This window comes from Pelodiscus sinensis, chromosome 25 (genome assembly GCF_049634645.1).
Source record: "Pelodiscus sinensis isolate JC-2024 chromosome 25, ASM4963464v1, whole genome shotgun sequence".
Lineage (NCBI taxonomy): Eukaryota > Metazoa > Chordata > Testudines > Trionychidae > Pelodiscus > Pelodiscus sinensis.
The window spans coordinates 22,405,329-22,430,291 of record NC_134735.1 but is presented as its reverse complement, the minus strand read 5'-3'; the positions used below and the strand labels follow the sequence as shown (position 1 = coordinate 22,430,291).

General features: G+C 59.7%; 1 protein-coding gene across 7 annotated transcripts in view; it reads right to left on the bottom strand.

The window, feature by feature from the left end:
- Positions 1-24,963, bottom strand: part of SCMH1 (Scm polycomb group protein homolog 1) — a 128,640-nt gene that overhangs the window by 54,560 nt on the left and 49,117 nt on the right. For 4 of the 7 annotated variants that reach the window (XR_012897576.1, XM_075908619.1, XM_075908621.1 and 1 more), the window contains 4 exons: positions 14,597-14,832; positions 13,690-13,924; positions 9,555-9,643; positions 8,466-8,709 (listed from right to left, as the gene is read on the bottom strand). Coding sequence is in view for 6 of the 7 variants with exons in the window: in XM_075908619.1 (XP_075764734.1) it covers positions 8,466-8,709; positions 9,555-9,643; positions 13,690-13,924; positions 14,597-14,832 (804 nt within the window). In the remaining variant the exon portion in view is untranslated. The remainder of the gene's footprint in view (positions 1-8,465; positions 8,710-9,554; positions 9,644-13,689; positions 13,925-14,596; positions 14,833-24,963) is intronic. The other 3 variants (XM_075908622.1, XM_075908623.1, XM_075908624.1) reach the window with 2 other exon arrangements.

The following is a 24,963-nucleotide window of genomic DNA, read 5'->3' as shown; positions in this document are numbered from 1 at the left end:
GGAGCAGAGAGACCAGCGCACCCAGCCAGCCCGACAGAGGGAGCGGAGCAGAGAGACCGGTGCACCCAGCCAACCCGACAGAAGGAGCGGAGCAGAGAGACCGGCACACCCAGCCAGCCCGGCAGAGGGAGCGGAGCAGACAGACCGGTGCACCCAGCCAACCCGACAGAAGGAGCGGAGCAGAGAGACCGGCGCACCCAGCCAGCCCGGCAGAGGGAGCGGAGCAGAGAGACCGGTGCACCCAGCCAACCCGACAGAAGGAGCGGAGCAGAGAGACCGGCACACCCAGCCCGCCCGACAGAGGGAGCGGAGCAGAGAGACCGGCACACCCAGCCAACCCGACAGAGGGAGCGGAGCAGAGAGACCGGCACACCCAGCCAGCCCGACAGAAGGAGCGGAGCAGAGAGACCGCCCCACCCAGCCAGCCCGACAGAAGGAGCGGAGCAGAGAGACCGCCCCACCCAGCCAGCCCGGCAGAGGGAGCGGAGCAGAGAGACCGGCACACCCAGCCAGCCTGACAGAAGGAGCGGAGCAGAGAGACCGGCCCACCCAGCCAGCCCGACAGAAGGAGCGGAGCAGAGAGACCAGCCCACCCAGCCAGCCCGGCAGAGGGAGCGGAGCAGAGAGACCGGCACACCCAGCCAACCCGACAGAAGGAGCGGAGCAGAGAGACCGGCCAACCCAGCCGGCTCGACAGAAGGAGCAGAGCAGAGAGACCGGCCCACCCAGCCAGCCCGACAGAGGGAGCAGAGCAGAGAGACCGGCCCACCCAGCCAGCCCGACAGAGGGAGCAGAGCAGAGAGACCGGCCCACCCAGCCCGCCCGACAGAGGGAGCGGAGCAGAGAGACCGGCCCACCCAGCCAGCCCGACAGAGGGAGCAGAGCAGAGAGACCGGCCAACCCAGCCAGCCCGGCAGAGGGAGCGGAGCAGAGAGACCGGCCCACCCAGCCCGCCCGACAGAGGGAGCGGAGCAGAGAGACCGGCCCACCCAGCCAGCCCGACAGAGGGAGCAGAGCAGAGAGACTAGCCAACCCAGCCCGCCCGGCAGAGGGAGCGGAGCAGAGAGACCAGCCAACCCAGCCCGCCCGGCAGAGGGAGCAGAGCAGAGAGACCGGCCAACCCAGCCCGCCCGGCAGAGGGAGCGGAGCAGAGAGACCGGCGCACCCAGCCTGCCCGGCAGAGGGAGCGGAGCAGAGAGACCGGCCCACCCAGCCTGCCCGGCAGAGGGAGCGGAGCAGAGAGACCGGCGCACCCAGCCTGCCCGGCAGAGGGAGCGGAGCAGAGAGACCGGCGCACCCAGCCAGCCCGGCAGAGGGAGCAGAGCAGAGAGACCGGCCCACCCAGCCAGCCCGGCAGAGGGAGCGGAGCAGAGAGACCGGCCCACCCAGCCAGCCCGGCAGAGGGAGCAGAGCAGAGAGACCGGCCAACCCAGCCAGCCCAGCAGAGGGAGCAGAGCAGAGAGACCGGCCAACCCAGCCAGCCCGACAGAGGGAGCAGAGCAGAGAGACCGGCCCACCCAGCCAGCCCGGCAGAGGGAGCAGAGCAGAGAGACCGGCCAACCCAGCCAGCCCAGCAGAGGGAGCAGAGCAGAGAGACCGGCCCACCCAGCCAGCCCGGCAGAGGAAGCAGAGCAGAGAGACCGGCCCACCCAGCCAGCCCGGCAGAGGGAGCGGAGCAGAGAGACCGGCCCACCCAGCCAGCCCGGCAGAGGGAGCAAAGCACTGGCAGCAAACAGCAGACAGGAACAAAATGCGTCAGGGCAAGCGCCTGCTGTTTATCTGATTGGAGCACCAGGGTCTCTGTTGCACCCCCTATAACTTCCCTCGGCCTGGGCCCACGAACCAAGAGGATGTGTCCTTATTAGCTCTCTCCAGCTCCAGCTGGGCTTGGGCCAAGGCAGAAACTCCACTCCTCAGATTTCCAGCTCACTGGAGAAAGCTCAGAATGGCCTCCAGCTCAGAGGCTGCCCCAAAGTTAACGCTTTCATTGCCTCCTCATCAGCCACCCTGCTACGGTGCACAGGGGACATCCGCTCCACTGCTGCTTGGCCACTCTAGAAAGGTTAGGCACAAATGTTCTAATTTTTTCCATCTGTGTGCAGAATACATTTTGACATGTGCAGCAAGGCGTATGCAGATGTGCACTACTGCTGCCGGTTGTGGGTGCTCTGCTAATCAGCTGGGTTGCCACCCATGTGCTCCACTTACAGGGACCACTGGATACAACCCCCCCCCAACGCATTTTCATAGGTCTCATCAACATCGCTCTAACCCACCTGGCATTGGAGAGCAGGAGATGTGACCCAACGCTCAGAGCACAGGGCTGGGAGCCAGGCGGTCCTGAGCGCTCTCCAGGCTCCGCTAGGACTCCTGTGACTGTGATTGTCAGAGCTTCCTCCCTTGGCTCCGTCCTTGCCTCAGGACGGTGACCGAGCTGAATGCTGCTTTGGGGCTAGCCCAGGGGCTGATGCACTAGTGACAAGGCCTGGCGAGGAGGCGCTGAGTGCGAGCTGCCTTCCAGGTGGCCGGACAGGCTGAGAGAGAGGCGCCCAGGGCCGGTCACAGTGGGAGAAAGGCCCTCTTGCTCTGAGCCACATGAGCCATGGCAGCCCTGAGAGCTCTAGGGAGCTGCTGCATGGGCCCCTGCTTTTCCCAACACTCGCCAACGTGGCTAACCAACGAGCACGGGTGTGCCGCACGCTCAGTGCTCCCGGCCCTCGAGCACCCGCGTGTCAAATTCAAAGCCCTGCTCCCTTGCTGAGCTGTCCCAAAGCGAGTTAGCATGGCAGCTCTCCCCTCCACACGGCACTCTGGGGGCAGAAAGAGAGAAAAGGCTTCCCTGGATCCTCTCCCACCCACGGACTCACTGGCCACCAGCAAGGGTCACTGCGTTTGCGCCCAAGCATCTGAGAACTGCTGCAGAATCACAGCTCGTCTTCGGCGGCCTCTTCTGTGGGCGACTGAGTCACTCCCACTCGGGAGATCGCCTCAGCGCCCGCTGCCAGGTAACCAAATGAAACTGCAGCCGCACACGGCCTGAGGAATCCAACAAAGCCCAGAACCTGCATGGCTTCCTCGCTGACCTCCCCGAGCGGGGATGTGGGGCAGGCTAGCCCGAGCACACCCTCTCCTCCGGCTGTCTCAGTGCGGCGCTCCCTGGGCATCTCCTCACCAACTAGGACTAGAACTGGCCTCGTGTGCAGAACTCTTCTTCCCCGCCTGCCACGCCGCCTCTGGATTCTCGCGCCCCTCTGTCAGGGGCTAGACACACAGCCTCTTCCTCTGCCACAGCCCAGGGAGCAAGGGGAAGCGCCGATCAGTCTTGAGTTCTGGCTTCCTGCCGCAATGGGAAAGCCTGCCAGCCTCTTCTGATCAGTATGAGGTTTGCTGCCCCATCCTGCTGACTCGCTCACTGACAACTGAGGTCCTAGTGCTCTTCCAAAGGGTCAGAACGTTGTAAAGCGTGGATCCAAGCCACGCCACTTTCCCGACAAAGCAGGCGAACGGCCTGCACGATGACACCCATCGCACGGCTCCGAAGAACGGGCGGCCCATCCCACGTTAGTTGCACGGCACCCACAGACGACTGGAGACGGCGCGTGAATCTAACCTGCCCTCGCAGGCACATGCCCCCTCGCTACAGGGCACAAGTTACAGGAACCGTCAATCTCAGGAGAGTCCGCGTACTAGTGAATCATCCCGAGGCTGGTCCTACGGAGACACCGAGCCCACAGAGCAGGACGCCTGGCTCGGGTGAGCACCCTGTGAAGCGCAGTAACCCAGCGTGCGGAGACATCTCCAGCGTGCCTGGCTGAGCAGCCTGCAGAGAGCTCTGCCAAGCAGAACCCAGGGGCTCCCCAGGATGCCCCCCGTGGCCGATGCAAAGCAAGTATTGCCCACTGGTACCTGCAGCGCTGCTTGCACGGGGAAGCGCGTAAGTCTGCTGCCTGTCCCTTCACACAGCAGCATGCCCTGGGGGGCAGAGCTGCAACCCCCCTGCCCTACCTGTTCCCCGCGCGTTCCACTGGGACGCTGTCCAGTGGATCTGAAAGAGAAACTGCCCCTTCCCCCAATAGCCCGGCGTGAGGAGAACACGCAGCAGCAAGTCCAGAGGGAGGGGCCCCGGGAGAACGGGCTCTGGCAGGCGTCCCACGAGACGCGTCTGCGATACGGAGGTAAGGGTGGGCTGGGCTGCGAGGGAGGCTCCCCGCTCGGTCATCGCGCAGAGCGGAGAGCAGGGCTTCCTCCCTCCTCCGGCCGCTCGCCCTCCGCACGGCTGGCCGAGGCTCCACTGACACAAACAGGCTGGGGATGCGGCCCACGGGCAACCTCCCCTTCCCCCCTCCTGGCTGCCTCGGAACAGACAAGGGGCAACAGGCGGAGCTCCTGGGAATGCTGCCTGCCTGCAGCCCGAGCTCACTGCACCAGCGGAAGGCTCCAGGCAGGCTCAGATTCCAAAGCCAGAAGGGTCCGTCTGCCCGTCCGACCTGGACAGCACAGAGCCCTGCCCCACGGCCATTCCTAGAGCAGAGCTTTTAAATAACTTCCCATCCTGATTCCAAAATCGCCAGGGATGGAGAATCCTCCACGAGCCTTGGTCAGCTGCTCCAGTCGCTAAACACTGACAGAACACACAGCTCATTTCCTATCTCAATCGGTCCAGCTGGGGGGAGGGTAGATACGCTGGAGGGCAGGGAGAGAGTCCAGAGTGACCTGGACAGATTCGAGGATTGAGCCACAGGAAATCTGATGAGGTTCAGCAAGGACAAGTGGAGAGTCCTGCACTTGGGAGGGAAGAATCCCAAGAATTGTTACAGGCTGGGGCTCAACTGGCTAAGTAGCAGTTCTGCAGAAAAGGACCTGGGGATTACAGTGGATGAGAAGCTGGATATGAGTCAACAGGGGCCCTTGTAGCCAAGAAGGCTAATGGCATATTAGGATGCATTAGAAGGAGCATTGCCAGCAGATCCAGAGATGTCATTATTCCCCTTTATTTGGCTCTGGTGAGGCCACATCTGGAGTACTGTGTCCAGTTCTGGGCCCCCCACTACAAAAAGGATGCGGACGCATTGGAGAGGATCCAGCGAGGGCAACCAAAATGATTAGGGGGCTGGAGCACATGACCTATGAGGAGAGGCTGAGGGATTTGGGTCTGTTTAGTCTGCAGAGAGTGAGGGGGGATTTGATAGCAGCCTTCAACTTCCTGAAGGGAGGTTCCAAACAGGCTGGAGAGAGGCTGTTCTCAGTAGTGATGGATGGCAGAACAAGCAACAATGGTCTCAAGTTGTGGTGGGAGAGGTCCAGATTGGATATTAGGAAAAAGTATTTCACTAGGAGGGTGGTGAAGCACTGGAATGGGTTACCTAGGGAAGTAGTGGAGTCTCCATCCCTAGAGGTGTTTAAATCTTGGTTTGACAAAGCCCTGGCCGGGTCGATTTAGTTGGGATTGGTCCTGCCTTGGGCAGGGGGCTGGACTTGATGACTCCTGAGGTCTCTTCCAGCTCTATGGTTCTATGATTCTAATTTCTAACCCCTGGATAACGTTACCACTTTCTATGCTACAGCGGAGAGCAGGGCTCATGGTGGGTCCCATGGGGCTGTGTCCTGGATCTCGTGTCATGCACAGATAGAGCACACAGATCAAATCTGCACTGGCTAAAGCTGCACAAAACCAAGGGGTTTCACGCAGCAGGATGCAGCTAAGACTCAGAGGCATCCTGACCAAGAGGAGAACGGGGCAATCGCCAATACAATGGAATTTAACAGACAAACGCCAGGGGCGACAGGGAGGAATTACCACGTGCCCAAGTACAGCCCGGGGGGCAGGGAGCATGGCAGCAGCTCTGCTCCGAAGACTCTGGGAGACTCACCTCGAGCAAATGCATTAGCAGAGGCTCCAGCGCTAGTTAGGCCTCCGCGGGAGGAAGGTGCCCAGGCCTGGTCACTGGCGCAGGGACACTGGAAAGGAGCCGGAGGCGAGTGGCAAAGGTGCTCAGAGGGGAGGGCTGCAGCCACGGGCGCAGGGGCTCAAGGAGCGGGGGGGGGTTGGAAGACAGACGAGGGGGGGCCATGGTGGCCAGGGGGCCAGCCTTCAAGGACTGGACTGGCTGCCTGCGGGCGGGAGAACAGTTCTCTCCGGCGCAGCGGGCAGGACGCGAGCCGGCAGCTTCACACTGCCGCACAGCAGATTTCAATGGACTCGCCTGTCAGAGCCGTGGGACCCTGGCATGATGCCGGGAGAGCTGGGGAGGCTGGAGCCGCCTGGCGCGGCTGGCTCGGGCCTGGCAAACCCTGCGTCTCGGCAGGTTAGACTGGACGGCCCTGGTGGGCCCCGCTAAGCCCCGTGGTTCTGTGACACTCGGAGACTGATCAAGTTGCTCCTTAATCTTCTCTTTGTCGAGCTAAACAGAAAGGGCTTCGGTCTATGGCTACAAGCAGGTTTTCGAATCTTTAATCCTTCTTGGAACCTCCGCAAAACACCCTCTGGGACCGGGGAGGCCAGAACTGGGCCCAGGGGTCCCGCCCCACCCCGAGAGGAGAGAAAAGAACCGCTGCACTCCTGCCTCCCCGCAGCGCATTAGCTCTCTGGCTGGGAGCTCAGTGCGGCCGATCGTTCACCGCAAGCCCAGATGGTTTTCCGGGACAGCGCTGACCCTCCCGTTGGCTGGGCCTGCTGAAACACTCACTGTCTGCCTGGAGTCTCTCCCGCAGCTCCCCTGGGCTGGGAGGGAGCCCTCTGCGGCGGCGAGGATCCACCAGCCGGGGGCGGGACGGAAGACGCCTCAGGCAGAAGTGCAGAGTTGGGGAAGTACGTGGGGGTGGGGGGGGGCAAATCTTGTGACAAGAAGAATCTGAGCTGAACTTTCCTGGGGAAATGCTGCCAGCTCCAGCTCCAGCTCCAGCTCCTCCCAACTGCCAGGAGTGAGGCAGGACGGTGCGAGCACGTCCGCACAGCCCACTGGCAGGAGAGCCCTGCCGTGCGACCGAGGCCAGTGGGCGAGGGAAAGCCTGTCGCAGCTACTTACAACCTGAGGTGGGCAAATGCTTCCCAGGGATGCAGTCCTGCCCCCGGCACATGGATCGTTTGCAGATACTCCTCCAACTCCCCCCAGCCCAGGCGCAGCGGACGAGCAGGAGAATCGGTGCCCGCTGCACTGAAACCTTCCACTGCCCTGCAAGGCCCTTTGCACGGCCCAGAGAAGAGCTAGGACCAGCCTGGGGCGCAGCTCCGGGTAAATCACACTGGCTAACGAGCACCTCCGGGGGGGCAGCCTGCGCCCTGCTTGCAGATGACAGCGCAGGGAGGGGGAGGCTGGGAGCGCGACCGTTAGCTATCCTGGGGCAGGCAAGGAATGCCTTTCAGCTTCCGTCACCCGGATCATCTTGCTAAGCCACAGGGAGCTCACGTCTGGCAGCGGAGGCGCCGGCCGAACTGGGCGGCACTAAAACAGGGAAGGGCTCCAGCAGAACCAGACCCTGACCTCAAAGGTCACGGGCGATGGGGAGGGTGGCGCTAGAGGAACAAGCTACTGATTTACCTGCTGCCGTGTGCGCCAGGTTTGCATGTTACTGCCCAGCGGCCATGGCGGGGAAGTGGCAGCCCTTCCGTCGTTCAGTCCCTCAGCAGCCCCACGTGGCTTTGCCCCTCCAGGCCAGGGAACCCAGCAGATAAGGCAGGGAGAGGGGAGGGGAGGAGCAGACCCCGCTTCTCGTCTCAGCACAACCTGCCTTTCCAGTCCCGTGGTGACAGCAAAGCAGTGCTCCACGAACAGCAGGCGCAGGCGCAGGACAGGATGCCCCCCCGCCTCACCCCTCCCACAGGGAGAAGAGTCCTGCCAGCAAGGCTGGTCCTGGCTCCCCAGCTCCCGTCGCTCCAGCCCCTGCTAGCCAGGGATGTTAACAGGTTCATCGGGAAGCACAGCGCTAAGCATGAGACTTGCCAGTTCCCCGGCCCTTGCCGCCACGCGTCGGAGCAGGCTGGGACCCCATGGCCTCGGTAAAACGGGTAAGCAGTGTCGTTTACCGTCCCTGCTATCATCCCAGCAGTCCTGGACTGCCAGCTTGGCTGGGGGGCACTAGGGGCCAGCTGATTGCCGAAGAGCCTGGACGGGTTCGGAGGGATTTCTTGGGAGGGAGGACAGCTGAGGAACCTCATTCCGCATGGCCAGCTGGTCCTTCCCTCCCCAGGACGAGCTGGGGCATCACACTTGCTGCCAGGGTCTCTCTAGGCCCCACTGCCTGGTTCCAATGATCGCTGGCAATCTACTGTGGAGGGGAAAAGGGAAAACTCTGCCCTCCCACGAAGGGTTTCAAACCAGCCTCAGGAGGGGAGCAAATCTCTCCCATATTGGGGGGCGGAGGCCCGGGGCAGCCAGGGCGTTACCCAGGAACACAGCAGGTCTGTAGCAGGGCCGGTCTCGCTGTGTTCTGCACACAAAGAAGCTGAAATGGGATGTGGCCCTTACCTTTCGTCCCAGGGGGCTGCAAGTTGTCTCCTGTCAGTGAGCACCAGCCGACAGGAAAGACGTCCCTGGAGTCATAGCGACACCAGTAATCGAAGGCACCTCTCCAGCCATCGAATGTCACAAGGACCTCGGAGCCTCTCACCTCCCCAATGGTGGCCGGGCAGATGAAGTGTGGGTTCTTCCTGTCCACTGCCTCCAGCTTCATGCCTGTCTTGAAGAAGTTCTGGGATGGAGACGGCGGCTCCTGCAAGGGAGGGGTCAGGAAGCTCGTTTCGAGAGAGCTCGTGTGTGCCGCTGTCTGGGGGCGTGGCTAATCCCTGCCTGCACCGCCACGAGAGCAGGCCACGTGGAGCCGCAGTTCAGCCCCTTCGGTGGCTCCAGCTTATCCCAGGGTCGGAGTCGGCCCCGGTGCAAAACGTGCACCTCCAGGAGCACAGGCAAGGCCTCTGCTTATGGCACCCCCAGGCCCAGACGAAGCGGCTGACAGAGAGCGGCTACCCTGACAAGTGCACGTCTGCCTCGATTTCCCCTGCAGGCCTCCTGTTTAAACGCAGCGCTCTGAGCCCCCAGCACAGCACCCACCCCCGCGCAGAGGGCCCTCCACGCCCCGCTCAGCAGCCTGCCTGCTTCTCTGAGGCCACAGCTCGCCCCTGCTCAGCCTCCGCCAGCATGGCCGCTCCCAGGAGCGTTCCCTGCTCTTCCCCGGGGACCCCCCGGCATCCCTCGCTGCCAGGTCCTTTCCCGGCTCCGGCAGGCAGACACCCTGCACCCTGCCTTTGGTCCCTCCCTCCTCCCCCTTCAGCTCTCTGGCTTGGGGTCACCAGCAAACCTCCCCTGCTGCTCACCTTGTCTTCAGCCTTCTCGCCAGGGCCCCCTGCACCGCCCTGGCAGCTCTCACTGACGCCCACTAAGGCAGCTCTGATTCACCAGGGCTCCCCACTGGCCAAAGCGAACCAGCTCGCGGGGCCCCAGAGGCCAGCTCCAGCCCACGCCCCTTGGCACGAGCCGGCTGCAGGCCCCGAACTGCAGCAGACGCCCCCGGAGAGCACAGCACGGGGCTGACCAGGGAGCCCTTTGCACACGCGATACCTTGTGAAAAATGCGGAGAGGAGCCATCTCTGCTCCGTTCAGAGTCTTCAGCAGGAACATGGGCCAGGAGGAGGCGTTCAGCCGAAAACCTGCAGAGCAGATGCAGAGACAGAGACGATGGAAAACTGGCCGGTCCCCACGCGGAACCACTCAGACACGGCCCTGTCAGCAAACAGCCCCCCCACCCCATTGGCAAAGCCCCTACCCCAGCCCCCCTCAGCCGGCAAAGCCCCTACCCCAGCCTCCCTCAGCCGGCAAAGCCCCTACCCCAGCCCCCCTCAGCCGGCAAAGCCCCTACCCCAGCCCCACCCCGCCGGCAAACAGTTCCCCCCCCGCCGCCAAAGCCCCTACCCCAGCCCCCCTCAGCCGGCAAAGCCCCTACCCCAGCCCCACCCCGCTGGCAAACAGTTCCCCCCCCTCCCACCTCCGCCGGCAAAGCCCCTAACCCAGCCCCTCCCCCCCGACTGGCAATCCCCCGCCCCGGCCCTGCCAACAAAGCCCCGCCCCAGCCCCCGCCGGCCCCACCAGCAAACCCCCGCCCCAGCCCCAGCCCCCGCCCAACGCATGCCAGCAGCGCTCGGGGACAGCTTGTTGTTTCGAGTGGCCGCATGCCTGAGCTCAGTGAGGCCCAGCTCTCAGCCCCCTTGGGAGCCAGGAGGAATAAAAAGAAAGGGCCCGGAAGCAAACGCAGGGACACAAGCGGGCCAGGCTGCGGGTGAGGGGCACCCTCGGCCAGCCTAATGCAGGGCGTTCCTCCCAGGCACAGCAGGAAGCCCCCGGGGACGCTTGTTCCCCAGGCAAGTCCAATTCCACTGCCCTCACCGGCCCGCCTGGCCCCTCGGCTGATGCTTCAATCCACAGAGCCCTGCCTGGCCTGCCCCTGGCCAGCCCAGAGCTGCCGCAGGAGGACTGCGCCGTGTGGCAGAGGCCGACCAAGCGAGTTCAAGCTCCCGGAGGAGCGCCCTGCACACAGAGCACGACGGCACCTCTCCGTCCCGGTGTGAAAGGAAGGTTTTTCTGCGCACCAAGGCACGTGTGAACGTGCACCACCAACAGAAACCCCAGCCCCAGCTGTGAGCATTTGAATCTCTCCCCAGCTCACGGGAACACGGGGATCCAGGTCAGAGAGGGGCCTGGCAGGGTCCACCCACCGAGCCACAGGAGATGAGCTGTCTGCAGCGCGACCGGGGAATGGCGCCGACGCCTCCCAACAGACCCTGGCGCTTCCTAGGCGAGAGATGGGCAGGGGACTGACCAGGTACCTGGAGCTACAGCCGCCCCACTGAGCGGGTTTCTCTCAGACTGCCCACTGTGGGAAGGCAACAGCGGGGCTGTGGGCACGGCGCTGGAACCCTAAACCGGGTGGCTCAGCCGGCCACTGACTCGCCTGCTGGGGCAGAGCTGCAGGGCAGCAGCTTATGGCTGGGAGATCCAGAGTCTCCCCAAGGCCCCGTCCAGCAGCCAGACCGTAGCAGCTCTGGCCTGCTGGCAGTGGAAAGTCAGCGCGGGGTCCAGCCAGCAACCCAGACCTGAGCCCGGGGTCCCCACTCAAGATCACTTTTCCAATGCCAGGGCAAGCCAAGGTTTATCCCATCCCTTCACCGAGACCCCGACCCCGCCCAGTCCCCGCGTCGCCCCGTCCCCCCCCCGGTGCGACCCCCGCCCCCGCGTCGCCCCGTCCCCCCCCGGCGCGACCCCCGCCCCGTCCCCGCGTCGCCCCATCCCCCCCGGTGCGTCCCCCGCCCCCGCCCCGCGTCACCCCGTCCCCCCCCGGTGCGACCCCCGCCCCCGCCTCATCCCCGCGTCGCCCCGTCCCCCCCCGGTGCGGCTCCCGCCTCATCCCCGCAGTGCCCCGTCCCCCCCGGTGCGGCCCCGCCCCCGCCTCATCCCCGCGTCGCCCCGTCCCCCCCGGTGCGGCCCCCGCCTCATCCCCGCAGTGCCCCGTCCCCCCCGGTGCGGCCCCGCCCCCGCCTCATCCCCGCGTCGCCCTGTCCCCCCAGTGCGACCCCGCCCCCACCTCATCCCCGCGTCGCCCCGTCCCCCCAGTGCGACCCCCGCCCCCGCCTCATCCCCGCATTGCTCCATTCCCCCAGTGCAACCCCTGCCCCCCACACTGCCCTATCCCCTCAATAAAGCCCCTGCCCCATCCCATCTTGCTTTAACATCCCTTTGCCCCCAGCGCACTCAGCGGCAGGGCAGCAGCGCTGGGACTTGCAGCCTTCTGGGAGCAGCACTGGGGCAAGAGGGGCAGGGCGGAGTCTCTTCCCTGCCTGGCCCAGCCCTGTCCCTGCAGGTAACAGCTCCTGTGCTAGGGCTGGGGCAGGCAGAGCCCAGGGCTGGTTCCAGACTGCCGGGCTCCCCAACCCTGCACGCAGCCCGTGGGGAAGAGCGCGGCGTAGCCCGGCCCCCAGCTCTGTGGAGCAGGCCCCGCCCCCTCCTAGAGCAGGAGACCAGAGCTGGGGGGACACGGCTCCCAGTTGGAGTGTGGCGCGGCCTGGGAGGGTTGAACCCGCGCCCAACTGGCAGGCCGGCTGCCCCTCTGCTCCAGCCCCGCTGGCCACGGCGTTCAGCCCCCAAGGTGGCGCCACGCTCCAGCTGGGCTGGACGGAAGAGCAGCCGCCTGGCCAGCTGACCGGTCGATTGCCGCGCACTCCTCAAAGCTAACGTCTGGGACCATTTCGAGAGACAGAGGTCTCCAAAGCAGACTCGCTGTGGCAGGAAGTGATGCCACACGGGGCTTTGCCGGAGCACCCGCTACTGAAGGACTCAACTCTCCTGCCAGACCCTCGGCAGCCATGGCGCTCTGCGCTGGCAGTGCCCGAGGGCTCACCTTGCACCCCACTCCCTTCTCTGCCGGGAGCCGCTTCTTCTGCGTCCACTCCCCAGGCCGGCGCCTCCGGAGGATGCTTCGGGGGAACCGCACTGCACTGCGGTCTCATGCCAGCCCACAGCTCAGCCTGGGGCCCTTACGGGACACGCTACCTGGGGGGGTCCTTTACTGGCACCTTCCTGGGGCTCTGGCCGCGGAGCGACAGCAGCAGCTGAACTGGGACAGCTGGCGCCAGTCTGGCCCCCTGGAGTCCCACCTGGCGCTGCCAGACAGGGAAGGGTGAACCCGGCAGCCAGGCCGCTCACGTGACTGCAGCCAGTTTTACAGAACCGTGAGATTCTCCTCTGCCCTCTCGTGCAAGGCAAGGCCAAGAGTGATCTGAAGCAGATGCGCTTCCCTCCTTGACACGGCAGGGACCCTAGTGAAGAGAGGGGAGTGCACGAATCCGCCCCACACTTGACTGCCACCTCTCTGCGCTGGCCTGGGGCTGGGGCAGCGCGAGGTCCGGAGCAGCAGCCGAGCAAGGCGCCAGCACTGCCACCCTCCCAGTTTCTCTGCGTGCCGACGGTGCTCGAGACCCGCTCAGCTGGCGGCGGGGGCGGCGCAGATTTCGAAGGGCCGGTCTCTGCTGTGTCAGACCGATGCAAGCGGTGGCCCATGTTCAGGCCAGCCCGCAGCTGAGGGCCTGCTCTGCACTGGGTGCTCAGCCCAAGTGGGCACAGCCATGCTACAAAGCCCTCCTTGAGCCAGCCAGTCCACACGCCGGTGGGAGGGGCTAGGGGCAGGCTAAATCCGGCCACCGGATCTGGCTCCTAGGAGCCTCAGCCAGGCTCCCTGCCTGCCCCCACCCCAGCAAAATCCGGAAGCTCCCATTGGCTGGTTTCCATCCAATGCGAGCTGCCTGTTGGCAGGACGGGCGGCTGGCGAAGGACCTCGCCCCCTTCTGGGCATGCAGCTCGCGCTCCTGGGCGCCGGGGCCCCTGGCCCAGAAACAGCCGTGATCCTGCCAGACCCCGGATGCTGCCGGACCAGAGTCTCGGATTGAGGGGGTTCGACCTGGCCCCCCGGTGAGTTCCCTTTCCGCAATGGCCCGTGTGTGTCTGGTGCCAGAGGTCAGTGTCAGCTTCCCTCTCTAGGGCGCGTGCAGCTGGTCAAACCTCCCTGTCTCCAAGCAGCACGGCCCGTCGCTGCCATCCGGAGGGCGAAAGGCTTAGCTGGCAAGCAGGCGGCAGGCCAGCTCGCACACATTCGCCTACGGCCAGGGAGCTTTGGGACAGGCTGGTCCCCACTGGCCACGAGACTCACCCAGAGGGGGCTGCAGCATCCCTCCGTTCTTCTCGCAGGTCCCTATGGGCTGGATTTCAGCCGAGTCCACCAGGCGCCAGAAGTCGTTCTTGTTGTCACTGCCATCGAGGCGCAGGCGCAGGCGGGCGCCCGTCAGGCCCACCACGGTGGCGATGCAGGTGGACGTGGTGTTCCTGGGGTCCTGGGCTTCTAGCTTCATGCCGATCTTGAACTCGTTGCTGGGCGGAGTGTACGACTGCGGAGAACGAGAGCCGGGACTTCACACATGGCCCAACTCCCGCCCAGACCCCCCCAGGCCCGGGGCACTGGGGCTGTCGCTGCTCCTGGCCGCCCAGGACGGGCAGTACTTGCCAATGCTGAAGCAAGCGCCTCGGAGACCTGGCACCTTCTGCCACAAGTTTCACCTCGAGCCAGCTGCTCGTCTAGGGCCCAGCAGGCTCCTTCCCTGCGCCCTGCCCCAGCCTGCCCTCTGCTCTGGACGCACAGTCAGGGCAAGGCATTTTGAGTGGGAGCGAGAAGCACCACGGGCCAGTTGTGGGACTCCACACACAGCCCTGCTGACGCCCTCAATCCGGATCCACAGCCCCGGAGGCGAGTTCAGTCCTGGGCCCTCACAGCAACTGGACCGATGGCTTTGGCAGCCTGCATCGCCAGGGGCCAGGCTGGGGACCGCTGGGCTCAGGTCTGAGGGGCACGGGGCAATGCAGGGGGCCCTGGGTGCCCCGCAGGGCGTGAAACAGGTCACCGAGATCCAGGGAATTTTGCAGAAGGGAAGCTGAGCAAGAAACTCCCTGGCCTGGCCTGCAGTCCATGAAATGACATCGCACATGCACCCAGCGCCGGCCCAGTCCAGACCCGACCCACCAGCACCTAAGCTCAGCAGAGTCAGAGATGCGCCTGTGCACACCTGAGAGTACAGCGCCTCGGGCTGGGCTCTGGCATTCGTGGCTTGTGCCGATGTAGCTCTTGGCGCTGCCAGGGGCCTGCTTCCCTGCTGCTTCTCCCCGCCGGACAAAAGGGCCAGAGCCTGTTCCAGGCTCTCTGGGATCCCGCCCGTTCCCCGGCCGATTACCTGCTTGAAGCAGTGGGCAGGCGCGGGGACGGCGCATGTTTCTTTCAGGTATTTCTCCCAGGTGAAGTGACCTGCGAAGAGGAGGGAACAGAGGGTAAAACAGCCAAAAACTTGGGAAAGCAGCCCCCAGGGATCCCCACACCAGCCGCTTTCTCGTGGCCCAGCTGAAGAAAACCATTGCTGCCGTGACCCAACATAATTTGACTAAGTGCGGGCTCTGGGTGGGGGTGAGGAGGGGAGCTGTGGGTGCAGGCAGGGATCCGGCTTGGGGGGGGGTCACAGCGGCTCCCAGGCAGTGGTGCAGCAGGGGGGCTAAGGCAGTTTCCTGCCTCTCCTGGCACCACAGACCATGCTGCCCCCAGAAGCAGCCGGCAGCTGGTTCCCAGCCAATGAGAGCGCGGAGCTAGTGCTCGGGGCAGGGGCAGTGCACGGAGCCCTGTGAACTCTCTACTGCCCACCAGGAGCTGGGCCTGCTGCACAGTCTGTGGGGCCAGGACAGGCCTTAGCCCCCCCCGCATCACCGAGCCCCAGGCCCAACACTGCACCGCCCAGCGCTGGGTCCTGACCCCTTGTTTGGAAATCACCGGATCGCTACCCAAGGGAGGAGCGGCCGGGATGCGCCTGTGCCCTGCCCCAGTGGAAAGCCAGGGCTGGAGGGGCGGGTGTCAGCCCTGCCGTGGGTCCCAGCTCTCACAGCGCCCGAGGCCAAGGTGGGCTGGTGGGAGCCGCCAGAGGAGACAGCAGTGACCCTTCAGCACAAGGCTCAGGCGTGGAGCTAAGACCCAGTCACCGAAGGGCGAGATTTAAATCACTCGACTCAACAGCGAAGCCTTCACGGCTGCTGCCTTAGCCAGGGCTCTTGTTCCTGTAAGGACCCAGAGAGGTCTGGGCAGGGACTCACACAGCCCCAGCTGCTGCCCACTGGACTGCTCAGCAATTCATCAGCTGCCCAGGCCAGGCCGCTCTTAGCGCGGGTCTGTCTACGCTGCAAAGCCTGCGGCTGGCCCAGGCCAGCTGACTCCAGCTCCTGGGGCCTGGGCTAAGGTTGTTGAACTGCAGGGCTGATGTTCGGGCTTGAGCTGCAGCCCAGGCTCTTGGACCCTGCAAGGTGGGAGCACCCCAGGACTCGGACTGCAACCCAAATAGCGTCACGGCAGTTCAACAGGCCCTTGGCAGGAGGCCCCTCGGCTGGGATCAGGCTTGGGCCAGCCTGGCCTCTCCAGAGGCAGCACAGACGTACCCTCCAGGCGGGAATTTTCAGAGGAGATCCCATTCAAGGCAAAGGCTCCTTCAGCTGGAAACCACCCCGGGGAAAGGCTGAGCTCGTTTCCTCACTGGCCACACGGCTCTCCGGTGTACACAAGCCAGGGAACGCGTGAAACTGCTCAAGACGACGTCTTATTAAATGGGGAATTTATTGAAGTGGCCCAAGCGGATCCAGACTCCTGCCATTTAGACTGAGCAGATGGGAAAGGATGTTACAGAGCTCGCACGGTGTTAAGCTTCTACCGCCCTTAATAGCACCCAGAGCAAACAGAGACCTCTGCTTTCACATCACTACAAGAGCACCCGCGGAAGCACAGCAGAGAGTCGGTTACAGTTCCCGTTATGCACCTCAGGTTTTCACTCCGCTTACTCTTCAATATGAAAGCTTTGTTAAGTGAAAATACAAGGTGGAGTAATTAAGCACTGGAAGGGCTGGAAATGCAAAGTTTTGCACACAAATTTCACTCTGCCTCGTGCAAATGCAGGAAGAGCAATGACTGAACCTGTAAGGACACGATCACTGACTAGCTCTCCCATATATGAGAAATATCATTCGATAATCTCAATCTTAACTAGTAGTACAGATTGGACCTCCCTAGTCCAGCACCCTTGGGAATGGTCCCGAAGAAAGGAATTTGCTGGATCGGGGAGCGTGACAGTCTCCCCCATCCCCCACCTGCTTTAAGAAATGTATCGTTCTTGTGTGTAAAATTCAACAGTGTACGGAATGGTCTAGGGTTTTTAAGTGTGTAAATGGAAAGCCATCAAGGGCGATTCCGCCACTGGGGGTGTGTCTAGACTTTTTCGGTAAAGGGATGTAAATTAGGCATGTCGATATTGCAAATGAAGTGGGAATTTGAATTTCCTGTGCTTCATTTGCATAATGGCGGACGCCGCTTTTTTTCAAAACGGGGCTTTTTTGAAAAAAAATCCGGCAGTTTAGACGGGAATCTTTTGAAAATAAAACCCTTTTTTGAACAATCCTGTACTTTGCAAAAAATGAGGTTTATAGGATCTTTTGAAAAACGGTTTTATTTTCGACAGTTACCGTTCTAAACTGCCGGGGTTTCTTTTGTTTTGTTGGAGGCCTCAATGTCTGGGCAACCATATGCAAATAAACTTTTGTCCTTAAGTCTTAGTAGTGGCTGGTAGGGCCATGCACAAAGGGAATCTTTAAAAATAACAGGAAAGTAGGAGTGTTTGGGTTCTTTTGTCTTTGGTTGGCTGGACTCACCCAGAGAGAAGGAACCAAAGACTCCAGAGTGAGGAACAGCCCTGGTTTGGAAGGAAGAAACAGTTTTAGGGTGAGTTTGTAATGAGTCTGTAACCAGTTTGTACTGAGGTTTCAGTGTTAGAGTTAGCCAAGCGTTTTCTGTTGTTTTGAGTTTGTAATTCACTTTGTTCTGCCTGTTTTCACTTATTACCACTTAATCCTACCCCTTATACTTAATAAAATCACTTTTATTTTCTGTCAAACCCACTGCAAATAATTGTTACCTGGGGGATCAATCAGAGTGCACATTCCCCTTTGGGTAGGTCTACACTACAGTATTATTTCAAAATAGCTTATTTCGAAATAACGCGTCTACACACAAAATGCATTTTGCTATTTTGAAATTGTGCATCCACACTGAGTGGACACTGAATCGCATTCTTGGTTGAGGCTGGAGTGGCCACCAGGGCTCCCTGGGAAGGCTGGAGGCCCCCGATTTCGAATTAAGTGTCTACACAGCACTTATTTCAAAATAGCTATTTCGAATTTGGCGTTATTCCTCGTGGAATGAGGTTTACCAAATGCGAAATTATGCGCTCTATTTCGAATTTATTTCAAAATAGCGGTTTGGCTGTGTAGACGCTAGGAAAGTTATTTTGAAATACGGGCTGTTACTTTGAAATAACTTTGCTGTGTAGACATACCCTTTCATTCCAGGCAATCCAGGAAGTTTTTGGAGAATGTTGGGGATAACTCCTTGGCACAAGTGCTGAAGGAGCCGACTGGGGCCGTGCACAGCTTGACCTTCTGCTCACAAACAGGGAGGAACTAGTAGGGGAAGTAGAGGTGGGTGACAACCTGGGAAGCAGTGATCATGAGATGGTAGATTTTAGGATCCTGACCAAAGGAAGAAAAGAGAGTAGTAAAATACACACCTTGTACTTCAGAAGAGCAGACTTTGACTCCCTCAGAGATCTGATGGGCGGAATCCCCTGGGATGTTAACATGAAGGGGAAAGGAGTCCAGGACAGCTGGCAGTATTTTAAAGAAGCCTTATTGAAGGCACAGAAAGAAACCATCCTGATGCGTAGCAAGAGAGGCAAACATGGTAGGAGACCGGATTGGCTTACAGGGGAAATCCTTTGGTGAACTTAAGCACAAAAAGGAAGCTTACAACAAGTGGAAACTTGGACAAATGACCAGGGAGGGGTTTAAATGTATAGCTCGAGAGTGCCGGGGGTTACCAGGAAGGTGAAAGCACAGATGGAATTGCGCCTGGCTAAGGATGTGAAGGATAACAAGAAAGGTTTCTACAGGCATGTTAACCAGAAGAAGGTGATCAGAGAGGGTGTGCGGCCCCTAATGGATGAAGGAGGTAACCTAGTGACAGATGATGTGGGGAAAGCTGAAGTACTCAGTGCTTTCTTTGCCTCTGTATTCACGGACAAGGTTGGCTCCCAGACTAATGCACTAAGTGACTCAAGATGGGATGAAGATGGACAGCCCTTGGTGGGTAAAGAACAGGTAAGGAACTACTTAGAAAAGCTAAACGTACACAAATCCATGGGTACAGACGTAATACATCCGAGAGTACTGAGGAAGTTGGCAAATGTCACTGAGGAGCCTTTGGCTGTTATCTTTGAAAAGTCATGGAGATCAGGAGAGATCCCGGATGATTAGAAAAAGGCAAATGTAGTGCCCATCTTCAAAAAAGGCATGAAGGACGATCCAGGGAACTACAGGCCGATCAGTCTTACCTCGGTTCCTGGAAAAATCATGGAAGGGATCCTCAAGGAATCCATTTTGAGGCACTTGGTGAGAGGAAAGTGATTAGGAATAGTCAGCATGGATTCACAAAGGGCAAGTCGTGCCTGACCAATCTGATCAGCTTCTATGATGAGGTAACTGGCTCAGTGGACGTGGGAAAGTCAGTGGATGTGATATACCTTGACTTTAGCAAGGCTTTTGATACCATCTCCCACAATATTCTTGCCAGCAAGTTAAGGGAATGTGGATTGGATAAATGGATGGTAAGATGGATAGAAAGCTGGCTAGAAGGACGGGCCCAGCGGGTAGTGATCAAACAGCTCGATGTCAGGATGGCGGTCGGTTTCTAGCGGAGTGCCCCAACGTTCAGTTCTAGGACCGGTTTTGTTCAACATCTTTATTAATGACCTGGATGAGGGGATGGATTGCACCCTCAGCAAGTTTACGGATGACACTAAGCTAGGGGGAGAGGTAGATACGCTTAAGGGCAGAGATAGGGTCCAGAGTGACTTAGACAAATTGGAGGATTGAGCTACAAGAAATCTGATGAGGTTCAACAAGGACAAGTTTAGAGTCCTGCACTTGGGAGAAGAATCCCAAGCATTGTTATAGGCTGGGGACCAACCAGCTAAGTAGTAGTTCTGCAGAAAAGGACCTGGGGGTTACAGTGGATGAGAAGCTGGATAGGAGTCAACAGTGTGCCCTTGTAGCCAAGAAGGCTAATGGCATATTAGGTTGCATTAATAGGAGCATTTTTACCAGCAGATCCAGAGATGAGATTATTCCCCTTTATTCAGCTCTGGTGAGGCCACACCTGGAATATTGTGTCCAGTTCTGGTCCCCCCCACTACAAAAAGGATGTGGACGCATTGGAGAGGGTCCAGCGGAGGGCAACCAAAATGATTAGGGGCTGGAGCATATGACCTACCAGGAGAGGCTGAGGGACTTGGGTCTGTTCAGTCTGCAGAAGTGAAGAGTAAGGGGGGATTTGATAGCAGCCTTCAACTTCCTGAAGGGAGGTTCCAAAGAGGATGGAGAGAGGCTGTTCTCAGTGGTGACGGATGGCAGAACAAGGAGCAATGGTCTCCAGTTGCAGCAGGGAGAGGTCTAGGTTGGATATTAGGAAAAACTCTTTCCCTAGGAGGGTGGTGAAGCACTGGAATGGGTTACCTAGGGAAGTAGTGGAGTCTCCATCCCTAGAGGTGTTTAAGTCTCGGCTTGACAAAGCCCTGGCCAGGTTGATTTAGTTGGGATTGGTCCTGCCTAGAGCAGGGGGCTGGACTCGATGACCTTCTGAGGTCTCTTCCAGCTCTAAGGTTCTGTGATTCTATGATTGTTAAAGGGGGCATACCCAAATAATTCACTCGGGGTTCTGATCTCATGTGGGGAGTGGTATCCCAGGAAGCCAGGCCCTAAACTGCATTTTCTTTGGAGCTCAAGAGATTTAGTGTCTGTGCTGCTTTGATGGGGGAGGGGGTGATAGATCTCAGCTCAGGGCCTTGGCTGTGGGAGACTAGGGAGCTGGCCCAGCAGGACTGTTCGTTGAGGAGCCCCAGAGAGCCGGAAGGCGAGTGGCAGTGGCCGGGTCAGCACTCCAGGAGGCCCCCCAAGGGGTCGTCTGTGAACTCACCCCGTCACAGGGAGGTCCACTGCCACCAGCCTCCCAGGACACTGCCCCTCTCTGGCTTGGCTCCGCTCCAGCCCTGCTGCTACAGGTCTTGGGCTTGGCTCTGTCCCGCTTCTTCCAGCTGGCTGGGGCTCTCCAGGGACAAAGCTCCCCGGCTGCCATGGCCCCGCTCCTGTCCCGCCTGGCTGGGGCTCTCCAGGGGGGGGCTCCACGGCTGCCCCGCGGCTGCCCCACTTCTGTCCCGCCTGGCTGGGGCTCTCCAGGGGGGGGCTCCACGGCTGCCCCGCGGCTGCCCCACTTCTGTCCCGCCTGGCTGGGGCTCTCCAGGGGCGGGCTCCACGGCAGCCCCGCTTCTATCCCGCCTGGCTGGGGCTCTCCAGGGGGGGGGCTCCACGGCTGCCCCGCGGCTGCCCCACTTCTGTCCCGCCTGGCTGGGGCTCTCCAGGGGGGGGCTCCACGGCTGCCCCACTTCTGTCCCGCCTGGCTGGGGCTCTCCAGGGGCAGGCTCCGCGGCTGCCCCACTTCTGTCCCGCCTGGCTGGGGCTCTCCGGGGGGGGCTCCGCGGCTGCCCCACTTCTGTCCCGCCTGGCTGGGGCTCTCCAGGGGCGGGCTCTGCAGCTGCCCCACTTCTGTCCCGCCTGGCTGGGGCTCTCCAGGGGCGGGCTCCACGGCTGCCCCACTTCTGTCCCGCCTGGCTGGGGCTCTCCGGGGGGGGCTCCGCGGCTGCCCCACTTCTGTCCCGCCTGGCTGGGGCTCTCCAGGGGCGGGCTCTGCAGCTGCCCCACTTCTGTCCCGCCTGGCTGGGGCTCTCCAGGGGCGGGCTCTGCAGCTGCCCCACTTCTGTCCCGCCTGGCTGGGGCTCTCCAGGGGCGGGCTCCGCGGCTGCCCCACTTCTGTCCCTCCTGGCTGGGGCTCTCCAGGGGCGGGCTCTGCAGCTGCCCCACTACTGTCCCGCCTGGCTGGGGCTCTCCAGGGGGGGGCTCCACGGCTGCCCCACTTCTGTCCCGCCTGGCTGGGGCTCTCCAGGGGCGGGCTCCGCGGCTGCCCCACTTCTGTCCCGCCTGGCTGGGGCTCTCCAGGGGCGGGCTCCGCGGCTGCCCCACTTCTGTCCCGCCTGGCTGGGGCTCTCCGGGGGGGGGCTCCGCGGCTGCCCCACTTCTGTCCCGCCTGGCTGGGGCTCTCCAGGGGCGGGCTCTGCAGCTGCCCCACTAGGTCAGGGCTCCGTGGCTGTACCACGCCTCGCTGGGGCTCCCTGGGACGGGGCTTGCCGGTCCTGATGGTGGAGTTCCCCGCTCCTGGACACCCGACAGGCTCACACCCCTGGCGGCTGGGGCTCCTGGTCCAGTAACATCCGTCATCCTGCCACACACCAGATGGTGCCGGACCAGAGTCCTGGATTGAGGAGGTTTGACCTGGCCGCACCTTTTCACTCTTTGCACGGCACCACGGTGAGTTCCCTTTCCGCAATGGCCCGTGTGTGTCTGGTGCCAGAGGTCAGTGTCAGCTTCCCTCTCTAGGGCGCATGCAGCTGGTCAAACCTCCCTGTCTCCAAGCAGCACGGCCCGTCGCTGCCATCCGGAGGGCGAAAGGCTTAGCTGGCAAGCAGGCAGCGGGCCGGTTTACACACAGAAGCTGCCCCAGTTTAACTAACGAAGCTGCTGTACAACCAATGGTCTTTGTGAGTGAACATTCTCACAAGCTAAACCAGAATAAGCCAGATTTAAACCAACATGCTACGTGTCCAAATCAATTTTGAAAAAGGGGCTGTGGTGTTTTTATGAATTTTACCCCAAAGCTTTTCATTTTACACTCTGGGCAAAGTGGATTTATTTCCCTCCTCTCTCCTCTTATGCACTGCCAGGCAAAGCCTTTCTGCTTGAACTTTCTAAGGCAATCACGTCTTGGCATACACTGACTAGACCCAGAAGATTCCAGCCTGAAGCGTGAATTTTTGAGAAAGCTGCGTGCCATTGAAAACAGAGTGCTAGGATGGAAACTTATGCAAACTTAAAGTCTAGTGTTGTTTGCTGCCATCACATGATAATGTCAGCAGACACAGACTAGTGAAACAGACTCACAGTTCTCAAGGGGGTCTTTGGTAACAATTTATTTTTTTTAAATGGAAGCAAAAACCAACCAAGCAACCAAACAAAAGGGGGGCTTGTGTCAGACTTAGGGCCCCACAATCTTACATAAGAACGGCCAGACTGGGTCAGACCAAAGGTCCATCCAACCCAGTGCCCTGTCTGCCGAGAGCGGCCAATGCCAGGAGCCCCAGAGGGAGTGAACCGATCAGGTAATGATCAGATGATCGCTCTCCTGCCACCCATCTCCACCCTCTGACAGACAGAAGCCAGGGACACCATTCCTCACCCAGACTGGCTAATAGCCATTTATGGACTTAATCTCCATGAATTTATCTAGTTCTCTTTTAAATCCTGTTAGGCAAGGAGTTCCACAGGTTGACTGTGCGCTGTGTGATGAAGAACTTCCTTTTATTTGTTTTAAACCTGCTGCTCATTAATTTAATTTGGTGACCCTAGTTCTTATATTATGGGAACAAGTAAATAACTTTTCCTTATTCACTTTCTCCACACCACTCAGAATTGTATAGACCTCTATCGTATCCCCCCTTAGTCTCCTCTTTTCCAAGCTGAAAAGTCCCAATCTCTTTAATCTCTCCTCATATGGGATCCGTTCCAAACCCCTCAGCATTTCAGTTGCTCTTCTCTAAATCTTTTCTAATGCCAGTATATCTTTTTTGAGATGAGGAAATCACATCTGTACGCAGTATTCCAGATGGGGGCGTACCATGGATTTATCTCCTATTGGTAATTCTTTTATACACATATGCAACACACTTAATTATAAGACATTTCTTTTAAAAATCACTGCCTCAGAAACAATGAACGGCGCAGATAACTTATGATGGATGTGGGTGACTTAGCCTTGTGCATTCTAAACAAATGCAATGTGTTAGTAGCAGAAGTGATACAAATTCTCAGCCCTTTCTAGATCACTTTCTGTCTTTGTACAATGCTTACGTCTATAGATCTTGCAGTACTTTACAAATGGGGGTAAATATCATTACCCCAATGTACAGATTTCAAGTGGACTGATGTAGGAGTTGGGTCAGCAGGGAAAGCAGGCAGTGATGCAGAACAGGGCAGGATACATCCCAATGCTTTTTGGCCAGGGAGTAGAGGACGTATCTGGAACTCTGCACTTGGAAAGAGCAAATAATGCAATGCAGATACATTAGGCTTGGTCATCTTAACCTTGGCTTCTCTGCTCCTTCTCCAACTTGCACACTCAGTCCCAACTCTATCCACAGTGGAGCCTACCACCCCAGTGTACATGCTACGAGAGCAGGTACTAGATGCCAAACCACCTTCTGACACCATCTTCAAAGGTAGGTATGTTGGCAGATTATAATGCCAGATGGACCACTGTGATCATCCAGTCTGACTGCCCGTGTAACACTGGTCAAACCGTCTGCCCAGCAGTCTGTTATCATCCCTACGCTTTGCTCCTAGCTTGAAATAAATCAGACAGGCAACAGAAGGGGGCTCTCTGGCCCAGGCCAGCAGCAACAGAAGTCTGCATGCTGAATGGCTGTCCAGTGGCTTATGCAAGATGAGCTGGTGGCTGTAGTCCAGTTCCTCACGTCACACAAACGAGCAGCTCCACAGACACAAACTGGGCCCCTTGTTGGCTGCCTCAGCAGAGGCCCGAGGGCTGAACGGTCCGTGACAGCCAAATGAGAGTTTTCGTTCACTCCTAAAGCTGACAGCGGTGAAGTATGCAACCGGAGCAGAGAGAGGGAAGCTCGCCTTGCTCATGTCTGCTCTCTGGTAGGGATGTAACAAAATACAGGACTATGTAGCACTTTAAAGACTAACAAGATGGTTTATTAGATGATGAGCTTTCGTGGGCCAGACCCACTTCCTCAGATCAAATAGTGGAAGATAATAGTCACAACCATATATACCAAAGGATTCAATTTAAAAAAATGAACATGTATGAAAAGGACAAATCACATTTCAGAACGGAAGGGGGATGCAGGGGGGGGAAGGAAGGTAAATGTCTGTGAGTTAATGATATTAGAGGTGGGGAGAGTGGGATGTCTGTGAGCTAATGGTATTAGAGGTGATAATTGGGGAAGCTATCTTTGTATTGGGTAAGGTAGTTGGTGTCTTTGTTGAGCCCCCCCGCGGAGAGTGTCGAATTTTAGCATGAATGACAGTTTAGAGGATTCCCTTTCAAGTGCAGATTTGAAAGTCTTCTGGAGTAGGATGCAGGTAATTAGGTCGTTGAGACAGTGTCCTT